This window comes from Bidens hawaiensis, unplaced genomic scaffold (genome assembly GCF_021521415.1).
Source record: "Bidens hawaiensis isolate Kalapana, Puna unplaced genomic scaffold, B.hawaiensis_p1.1 tig00032901_1, whole genome shotgun sequence".
Classification (NCBI taxonomy): domain Eukaryota; kingdom Viridiplantae; phylum Streptophyta; class Magnoliopsida; order Asterales; family Asteraceae; genus Bidens; species Bidens hawaiensis.
The window spans coordinates 127,074-138,672 of NW_027495636.1; the positions used below are offsets into that span (position 1 = coordinate 127,074).

At 37.3% G+C, this 11,599-nt stretch overlaps 1 protein-coding gene across 1 annotated transcript; it reads left to right on the top strand.

Annotated features, from left to right (window-relative positions):
• The first annotated feature begins 591 nt into the window (after positions 1–591).
• On the top strand, positions 592–1,698 carry LOC143584278 (zinc finger protein ZAT9-like). Its single transcript, XM_077066364.1, has one exon. It carries the CDS (start codon positions 592–594, stop codon positions 1,696–1,698), a length of 1,107 nt encoding a protein of 368 aa, XP_076922479.1.
• The last annotated feature ends 9,901 nt before the right edge of the window (positions 1,699–11,599 follow it).

The following is an 11,599-nucleotide window of genomic DNA, read 5'->3' on the forward strand; positions in this document are numbered from 1 at the left end:
AAACCGGTTAACCGAACCAAAACCTAGTCAACAACCAGTTTCAACCCTAACTAAAACCGATCATAAACCGGTTTTAACTTTTGTTGATCAAATCGAACCAGTTTCAACCCAAACCGGTTTGTCCAACTCTACTAGAGGGAGTGAGTTGTGGAATTTGAAGTTTGAAGGGTGTAAAGTGAAAATAAGAAAACAAGTATCCATCCATCCTTTGGTGTGTTGGAGTTGGAGACACTTGGAGGTCAAGCCATTCATTATAAAATAAAATCTAATTAATAAGCATGTATATATAGTAGATATACATATAATATATTCTCATTCTCCAAAATATAGAGAGAGAAAGAAACAAGTGTTGTGTTTGTGTAACTGTGTGTATGTGAGAGAGAAGGAGAGAGTAGCTAATAAAGCGGAACAAGAGGCAAACCGAAGTCGAACGTGATGGTCAATTGCCTCAACACCTTCAAAGCAGCAGTTCGTTGTCAATATCAATCAACTACTAGCTACTTCAAAACCCCAATTCTTTCTTCCAGCTGAATATTAGTAATTAGATTAGGGTTTTCTTCAGCTAACCATCAGTTCTTGATTTTGATATCCATGGAGTTAAATCTCAAGAATATTAATCCGAATAACCTTACAGTTACAGCCATGAAGAAAGATGATCAACCAAAAAGGGTTTGTTTGGAGTGTGATAAACAGTTTACTTCAGGCAAAGCATTAGGTGGTCACATGAGGATTCATCTTCAATCTCAACCCAGAACAACAAATTATAAAAACCCTAATTTCACAAAACCATCTGGCAAACCCAGTTATTACATGAACTGTGTGAATCATGAAGGTAAACCCACTTGTTCTCAATGCGGTAAAACTTTTCTTACCATGAAATCACTCTTCGGTCACATGAGGTGTCACCCTGAGCGTCTTTGGCGTGGCATTCTACCGCCACTGAACACTCCGGCAGCCTTCGTACGCCGTCGTGATGATGAGGTGGTGGTGGATTTGACCAAGTATCTACGCCGGTGGCCGGTGACGGAGCGTAGAGGTCGTAAGTCGTTGTTGAAACCAGCTGATCATCAAAACGACAACAACGACGTCGTTTTGTTGGAAGCAGTTGAGGATTTGTTAAGCTTTGCTAACGCCGGCGGTGATTCCGTTACGGAAGAAATAGACAGTCAGTTGCATAAGGTAAAGAGAAAGAAGAAGAAGATGAAGCTGATGATGGATTTGGATGTTGACCGTAACGCCGTTACACTTCCGTTAGCACCGGTAACGGAAGAACTAGCTGTCAATAATAAGTACAAATGCACTAGTTGTAATAAAGGGTTTGCAACTCATCAAGCACTTGGTGGACATAGGTCAAGTCACAACAAATACAAGTTAATTACTTCAGCAACTGATCATCATATTCAAGAACATGATCAAGTGCATCAATTCAAGGTTTGCGACAAGGTTTTTGCAACAGGACAGGCTTTAGGTGGTCACAAGAGGTGTCACTGGGGTGGGGTGATAGCTAGTGAAAGTGCACAAGCTTTGTCTAGTCAGATTACATCCGCCGAAAGCGGCCGAAAAGTTCTTGATTTTGATCTGAATGAGATGCCTCCAATGATGATGATGGAAGAAGAAGATGATGATCAATATGCAAGTGTTAATGGAGTTAATGGGAATGGGTATGCTTCTTCTTCATATAACTCAAACATGGGTTAGTTTTAGTAGTTAATTAGTAGTTGTTTTAGTGATGTTTGTTTAGTTCATAAACTGTTAGCTTTTGTGTTGAATTTTGTTCTTGGTAAAGTTGATGGTGAATTGCTGAGATTGGAAAGCCTAACTTTATTTGAATATATTATTATTATTATTATTATTAAGATAAGATACAATAAGAATTGATAGAAACTTAATGAACTAGCTTATTGATTGATATCCCTAATTAGAAGGGAAAAAACCTCTATCGATTACAAGGTTACGAAAGTTACTAGGCGGATTATAGGTGACTGACTAAAGAGATGATTATCAAACATGGTAAATATAAAGTAGATGATTATAAGTTAAATAAGAGAAATACATTTATAAATACTAAATTATTCTAAAACCCGCTAATCATTAATTAAAATAATGATATTCATTCTTTAATATTACAGAAATACGAATTATGTTTTATTTTTTTAAGTCAAAATCGACCCAAGTTGACCGACCAGATTTGATTTTGGCTGAGATTAACCCCTTGTAGCGATTACTTGATTACGATGAGTACTCTACTTTTATAACATTATAGATTTATTATATCATAATTTAAAAAAAGTCGGAATAATAATAATAATAATAACAATAATAATAAAAGGAAAAAAAGGAAGAAGGAAGAGTGAGTTTGAGTTGACCAACATACGTACGTACATATAAGCAATTAATACATGCTATACATACTTAGTTTAATACATAGTTTGATGATGAGTTGAATTAATACATACATACATACTAATAATACTATACATACTTTTGAGTTGAATACATAGTTCCTTGGCAACTAATCCACATATTTGTCACACAAATTTCACTTTCACCTCACTCACCTTCCAAGCAACTTCTTCTTCAAATCACTCCGTACAGAAATCAGAATGATTAGGTCAAGATATCAATAATAATAATAATAATATTCATCATCATCATCTTCAAACACACACAACACAAAATCTCATATCTCCATCACTGTTACATTGCTTAAAGCTAGTTACTTCCATCTGATCAAATCCTTAACTAGTTTGTTTGTTTGTGATCAAAGGTATAATATTTAACTAGTTTGCACATGTAATATATATTAATTGTTGATCATTATTTGCTTTGTTTTGTTGTCACACATATCATTTCCTAACCTAGCTTTTTAGTATTATTTATGCAATAGTTTACTACTTAGGTTGATTATCTAATTAGCGGATGTGTTTGTTAAACCAATACATAATGTATATAAATAGTTTACTACTTAATATTGTTTGGTTTGTGATCAAAGCTAGCTAGGTACTTCATTTGTTTCTTTATTCTTTGATTTGCTTTGTCACATGATCGATTACATACATATTATTATTATTATTATTATTATTATTATTATTGATGATGATGATGATGATGATGATGATTAGTTTCTTGCCTTTTTGAGCTGATTTGTTTGGGTAAAATAATATTGTTGATATACCCTAACCTAGCTAACTTAGGCTATATATGCATGATCATGGCCGATTAACTAATCGCTTCTGTTTATTAAGTTGTTAAAACTATTACATCAATGATCTCTGCCATTGATGTATATCAATGTATATGTTGTGATTAGTGACCGGCTGTGTAATAAATACTAATAATTTAATTTGTAGTTACTTAAATAATTAATGAGGATGTTATTGAGTGTATCTTTTGGTAACAGTTTTAGATCATGAACATATGCTATCTTATTTTCATTACATAATATTGTTAATACAACTGTTGCATTTGGGATGAGTAAAACTTAAGCTTAAGGCAAGATGCATATTACTGCAGGCTTATAATATACTTACTCTTTTTTAATTCTTTCTTACAGATCCTACCTAATTGAACACAACAATGGCTGCCGGTGAAGCTGCTGCTTTCTCCGCCATAAAAGACTTGCTTATAAGTCTGGCGTCGTATAACTTGAAAGACGTGGCTCTAACTTTCGTTGTGCCTGAGCTCCAGAAGCTGCAAAGCGCTTTGACCCAAATCGAAGCTTTACTTTTAGATGCGGGCGAGAAGGAGTTATGAGAAAAATCAGTTCAAGTGTGGTTGAACCTGTTGGAATTATGGACCGGTTCGGGTAAGTAACATGGCCAACCGGGTTGTGACCCGTGAGAGTTACACCTTGGGTAACGAGCATAAAATCCGCTTAATTAGTTAACCGGTATCGACGAATGACTATACTGATTATTATTTATACTATATATAAATAATATCTTTAAGTTTATTTATTAGATAAATAAACTGGTTCAGGCTTTAAACAAGAGTTGAAACGAGTTGGACTTTGGGCCCGATTGATGTTTAGTATTAGTAATATAATTATATATTAACCTAAATAATATATTAATCCTAAAATAGAATAAACGTGGAGCACACTCCAAGTTAATTGGAGCCTCCATTCAGTATATATATATATATATATATATATATATATATATATATATATATATCATCTCGTGACTGCCGATATGATTATTATTATTATTATACGGCATATGAACTCAGCCACCAAAGGAACCAAAGCCGACAGTCATCATCATCCCGCTCAGCCGTTGCTGTTTTTGAACACCACCTCCGCAACCGGGTTATCTTGTTTCGTCACCTAGCGTCGCTCGTTAACTCTCGGTGTCTCAACCGGTTATTCATTAACTGAGGTAAACTTAAATATTGTCGGTTTAGATTTATGTTTCTTTGGTTGTTTCGTATCGTACTCGTATTGTATGTAACCGGATCCTGTACGGTTCCTAATATTGGTGATTACTCGTTTTGTATTCCGCTGCGTATTCTGTTATTAATGTGATTAATAATTATGAAATCTTTATAATTAAAACCGGGTTTAATTGTTAAACTGTTGACTGATCACCACTGGAACCCAACAGTGGTATCAGAGCCTTGGTTACAACATACGAGTCGAATCCGGTCTTTTCACCGGATATACATCATAAACTTCAAGCTAGTTGAAGTTTTTGATCTAGATATGTTTTTTGAGCAATCTTGGTTTGGTCAATTTTTATTTATTTTATTTGACCAAAATATTGCTCAATTTTATTTTTTTGTTGAATATGTAAATCTGGCCCGACCTTGTTTGATTGGTTGTTTGATTTTGGCCATATGGATGGTTCAAAGTTGTATTTTATTTTTCGGTTTTACTTTATGGTTTTTGGCCACTTTGATGATTCAAAATTGTAATAGATAGGGTTTGGTTTTTCATTATATGTATTTTTAATATTGTAATGAAGAAGACCCACAGGAAAACCGAGGACAAGCTCATGGAGTTCTTGAAGTCAGTGGGAGTTAGCTAAGATGACCGGATGCACCCGGAGTCCATCCTTGTGGTTGTTTGTGTTGTGACCCCTTGACCCGATTGGTCTTGCTAATAGGCTCTAGCAAGACCAATCACCTTTTGGCCATTTAAGATTTACATATTCTTGTTTGCTATTGTGGTTGCTTGCTTGATTATAGTAGGTTATAATACCACCAACCTAATACCAAATATATTAAAATAAATTTTCATTAACCAATTGAGTTTTTGCAAAATTAAACTAAATTTGATTTTCCAAAACCTTATAACTTAATAGTTTAACTATTAACTTAAAATTGGTTAGTCATATCGCGACAAACTTAGTTTTAATAAGTTATTTAAAACTGAGTGTCCTGAGAGATGAAAGGGTTCATCAAGTTGTCGCGATTAATACAGTAAAACTGGACTTTTACTCTATTCGGTAAATTCTAAAATTAATCCCAATTTTAAAATCAATAGTTAATGTCATCCTACTATAAGCCACACTTGTGGCATACTGCGAAATTTCGAGTGTTTGGAGCTATAACACCGCACTTGTTTTCTAGCCTATCCCTTTAAGGTGAAAGGGTTTCGTTGACACATCTGACCCTTTCACACGTGTCTGTACTAGGGCGACTATTACTTTACTCTTCTGTTAAGTGCTACAGCTGTCTGAAGACTAAGGTGGGCATAGATGAGGCTAAACGTATCTACTTAGGCAATTGTTGTCTTAATAGGCCTCATAACTGAGAGTTGTGCTCTATTCACAGTTGGCAATCGTTGTCAATCTGCCTGACCACTTACTAATGTTGTGTGATACAGCTGCCATTACTAACTGGAAGCCAGATTCTCAAATCCCTATTTTATTAATGTTAATTGGGTCATTAATAATAGGATTACAACGTCGAAAATACTAATTAAATTTACTTTTGCTTTATTAATCAGATGTCATCAAACGAAAACTCACCCTACGCACTTAAGTCTATCCTTGAGAAGGGAAAACTGAACGGTATCAACTTCATCGAATGGAACCGCAACTTGAGACTTGTTCTCACCATGGCAAAACGCCTGTATATTCTCGATGGACCTGTTCCAGCCGAGCCTGAAAACAAAACAGCCGCTGCTCGAAAAGCTCTTGACAAGCATAGGGATGACTCGGCTCATGTCTCCTATATTATACTAGCCACCATGACTTCTGAGCTCGCTAAGGACTTAGAAGACTTTGGTGCCTATGAGATGTTGGAACAACTCAAAGGCATGTTCCAGAAACAAGCCCGTCAGGAACGGTTCGATACCATGAAACTACTCATTAGTTGTAAGATGGCAGAAGGGTCTCCCGTCAGTGCACATGTTCTTAAGATGAAGGGGCACACCGATCAGCTTAAGAAACTTGATTATCCCCTGCCCGATGAGATGGCAGCTGATTTCATCCTCAACTATCTCCCCAGTTCTTACGACTAGTTCGTAATGAATTTCAACATGAACGGCTGGGTAAAGACAGTGTCGGAGCTGCACAACATGCTCAAAACGGCTGAGATGAACATTCCTTCTAGGACCAATCAAGTTCTGATGATCCGATCTGCTGGTGTAAAGAAGCCTAAACCCAAGAATCAGAATTATAAGGGAAAAGGCAAGAAGAAAGTTACTGTTGCTGCCAAATCTGCCACCAACACTAACAAGAAAGTTGCAAAGGCGCCGTTGTCTCCTGAGGAGCGCCAGTGCTACAAGTGCAACAAGATGGGGGCACTGGATGCGTAACTGCCCTGAGCATCTAGCTGAGATAGCAAAGAAGAAGGCCAATGGTGAAGGAACTTCTCGAGGTATTTCCATATACGTTATTGAACTTTTCACTGTCTCTAGCAACACATGGGTATTTGATACCGGATGTGGTTTCCACATTGTTAATGTCTTGCAAGAGCCTGAGAAGTGGAAGAAACTGAATAAAGGCAGCATGGAACTCATCGTTGGAGATGGGAAGAGAGTACCAGTTCTGGCAACTGGAGTTTTTCATTTTACTTGTCCATCTGCCTAATTTTTCCTTAGAATAATTGTTTGTATGCTCCTGGTTTGACCAGAAACATCATTTCATTTTCATTGTTGCTTGAACAAGGTTTTAAGTACATTTTTAATGGCATGGCCATTTCTGCTTACTTAAATGATATCTTTTATTTTGAGGCTAAACCTCGAAATGGTATTTATGAGATTGATGTTCAACCATATAATAACGTATATCATCTTTCAAAACGTATCAAGACTAGCATCAATGATACTTTTCTATGGCATTGCCGACTTGGCCACATAAGCAAGGCAAAAGTTAAAAGACTCCAATCTGAAAGGATTATTGAATCCACAGGATCAGACTCGTTTGATGATTGCGAATCTTGCTTAGCTGGCAAACTCGCCAAAAGTGAACGAGCAAGTGATATTTAGGACTCATACATTCTGATGTATGTGGACCTTTCAGAATCATGAATAGAAACCATGAAAGATACTTCGTTTCCTTTATCGACGATTATAGTCGATACGCTTATGTATAGATTATGAAACACAAGCACGAAACTTTTGAAAGGTTCAAAGAGTTTCAAAACGAAGTGGAAAAACAACTTGGTAAAACCATTAAAATGCTTCGATCAGATCTAGGTGGAGAGTATCTCAGCTCAGAGTTCATCACTCATCTAAAAGAGCATGGAATTGTATCACAACTCACTCCACCTGGCACACCCCAACATAATGGCGTGAGCGAGAGGAGAAATTGAACTATGCTAAACATGGTTCGATCGATGACATGTAGAACTAACTTGCCTCACTCCTTTTGGGGTTACGCCCTTATGACCGCTGCCCGCATTGTCAATCTAGCTCCAACTAAGAAAATAGACAAAGCCCCATATGAGATATGGCATAAGGGAAAGAAGCCCAAATTGTCTTACCTTAGAGTATGGGGATGTGATGCTTACATCTCAAGTGAGTCTGATGACAAATTTGATCCCCGTGGCGTAAAAGTTGTTTTCGTCGGATACTATAACCAAAGTGGTTATTACTTCTTTCATCCTGATACAAATACGATTTCTATCAAGAGGAAAGGCCACTTCCTTGAGAATAAATTTCTCAATCGAGGAACTGGAGATAACATTGTCGATCTTGAAGAAATTCAAGAACCACAAACAACCGCTGAGGAAGTTGGAGCGTCTGATCAACAAGTTGTTGCTGATACATCAGACGTGAACATGAGCGTTCGAAGAAGTAGTAGGACTCCCGTACCAAATTCTAGATACTTATGGCATCTAGTTGGTCCCGAAGTCTTATTAGTAGCCGAGTCTGGCGAAGAGCCTACTGACTACAAATCTGCTATCTTGGATCCGGAATCCGAGAAATGGCAAGATGCCATGAACGCCGAGATGCAATCCATGCAGGATAACCAAGTTTGGAACTTGATTGAGCTACCCCCGATTGTCGGGCAGTAGGGAGCAAATGGATTTTCAAGAGAAAAACCGACATGCATGGAAATGTACAAACCTATAAGGCACGGCTAGTCGCGAAAGGTTTTACTCAAACTTTAGGTGTTGACTATTATGAAACCTTCTCGCCCGTTGCTATGACTAAGTCAATAAGGATATTACTTGCCATTGCTGCATATTATGACTATGAGATATGGCAAATGGATGTAAAAACTGCTTTCCTTAATGGACATCTTTCTGAAGATGTCTATATGGTTCAGCCTGAAGGTTTTATCGATCTAAAATATCCTAATAAGGTTTGCAAATTGAATAAGTCCATTTATGGACTTAAGCAAGCATCTCGAAGCTGGAATCTTCACTTTGATGAGAAAATCAAAGAGTTTGGTTTTGTCAAAAATGAAGATGAGCCTTGTGTTTACAGAAAGGCTAGTGGGAGCACTATATCATTCCTCATCTTGTATGTGGATGATATACTGATCATTGGAAACAACATTCCTATGCTTAAGGAAGTTAAGCACTGGTTGGAATCTTGTTTTGAAATGAAAGATCTTGGAGAAGCCGCATATATTCTGGGAATAAAGATCTATAGAGATAGATCTAAGCGGATTCTAGGGCTAAGTCAAAGTACTTACATAGACAAAGTAATGGCACGCTTCTCAATGGAAAACTCCAAGAAAGGAGCTGTTCCAATGACTAAAGGAATCGTGTTGAGCAAATCGCAATCTCCGGTAACGGACATTGAATCTAAGCATATGCAAGCAATTCCATATGCTTCAGCGGTTGGTTCTATCATGTATGCTATACTATGTACTAGACCAGACGTCTCGTATGCCTTGAGCATGACCAGTCGTTTTCAACAGAGTCCTGGCATGGCCCATTGGACTGCTGTAAAGAATATTCTGAGGTACTTGAATAGGACCAAAGATATGTTCTTGGTGTTTGGGGGATTGGAAGAGGAGCTCACTGTAAGGTGTTACACTGATGCTAGCTTCCAGACTGACCGAGATGATTCTCGCTCACAGTCAGGTTTCGTTTTCACTCTAAATGGAGGAGCTATTTATTGGGAGAGCTCCAAGTAGAGTGTAGTGGCGGATTCTACCACCGAATCCGAATATATAGCTGCGTCGGATGCTGCTAAAGAGGCTGCTTGGATGAAGAAGTTCATCACCGATCTCGATGTGGTTCCGAGTATTCGCAAACCAATCGAGGTGTTCTGTGATAACACAGGTGCTATTGCTCAGGCCAAAGAGCCCAGATCTCATCACAGAGCCAAGCACATTCTAAGGAAGTTCCACCTCATACGGGAGATACTGGAATGAGGTGACATCACAATAAGCAAAGTAGACACAGATTAAAACCTAGCAGACCCGTTCACTAAGCCGATGACTCAGGACAAGCATGACCAACACAGGGATGCTATCGGTCTTAGATTAGCTAGTAATTTGTTTTGATTTAGTATTTGGATGTATGGACATTTAAACTGCTATACTTTTGAGTTCACTTTTGATTTAATAGTTAAATGCAAACGTTGAATATTATAACTGTGTTCATTTTAATATGTTTAATCCATGAATATTGTATTCTAAATTATCCGTAGTCGGTCAGACTCGTGGGAGCGATTCTGAATTAAGACTATTCTGACTTTGGACTCAAAGGGTTGACTTCCAAACTCACAAACCTCATTATGAATTACGTTGGATGTAACTCGCATCAAATCATCTTCATGGATCTTAGTCATAAGATGCATTTGATATTGGTATGCTTATTTAGTATCCTTAGACCTGAGATACATATTAGAACTTTCGTTTACTAAAGGTATTCTTTGATCAGTGTCAAACGTTGTCGCGTAACTGCCAGTCATAAAGGCATTGGTTGGGAATATTCTGAAGTTCAGTGGGAGTTGTATGTAATCAAGATGGGATTCTGTACTCTTACATGATATGTAACAGTTAGACATCTTGGCGCCTCCGTTGATTCAAACTGGTAAAGTGTGAGGCCTCACCCAAACTTACTGTGTGTTTGATTGGACCACTTTGACTCGAGAACAAAAACGATAATGATTGAACGCCATATGAGATTGATCTGATCCGTGTCTCATTGTTCAATTGGTGTCTTATATGGAAATGATAGATGACAACGATTACTATAAGTTCATTATCTTGCAATAGTGTATTCCAAGATTTTTTTGGTTAATGAATTTAAAATGCCATAACCTGTTGGGGGCAGCTATGTGTAGCTAGAGCACCGCTGGCTGTCAGCGTTGAGAAAAACTTAACCGAATCCGTCCAAGTGGGAGACTGTTGGAATTATGGACCGGTTCGGGTAAGTAACATGGCCAACCGGGTTGTGACCCGTGAGAGTTACACCTTGGGTAACGAGCATAAAATCCGCTTAATTAGTTAACCGGTATCGACGAATGACTATACTGATTATTATTTATACTAAATATAAATAATATCTTTAAGTTTATTTATTAGATAAATAAACTGGTTCAGGCTTTAAACAAGAGTTGAAACGAGTTGGACTTTGGGCCCGATTGATGTTTAGTATTAGTAATATAATTATATATTAACCTAAATAATATATTAATCCTAAAATAGAATAAACGTGGAGCACACTCCAAGTTAATTGGAGCCTCCCTTCAGTGTGTATATATATATATATATATATATATCATCTCGTGACTGCCGATATGATTATTATTATTATTATACGGCATATGAACTCAGCCACCAAAGGAACCAAAGCCGACAGTCATCATCATCCCGCTCAGCCGCTGCTGTTTTTGAACACCACCACCACAACCGGGTTATCTTGTTTCGTCACCTAGCGTCGCTCGTTAACTCTCGGTGTCTCAACCGGTTATTCATTAACCGAGGTAAACTTAAATATTGTCGGTTTAGATTTATGTTTCTTTGGTTGTTTCGTATCGTACTCGTATGGTATGTAACCGTATCCTGTACGGTTCCTAATATTGGTGATTACTCGTTTTGTATTCCGCTGCGTATTCTGTTATTAATGTGATTAATAATTATGAAATCTTTATAATTAAAACCGGGTTTAATTGTTAAACCGTTGACTGATTACCACTGGAACCCAACAGAACCAACTCCAACATTTAACTTATGAATTGGAAGAC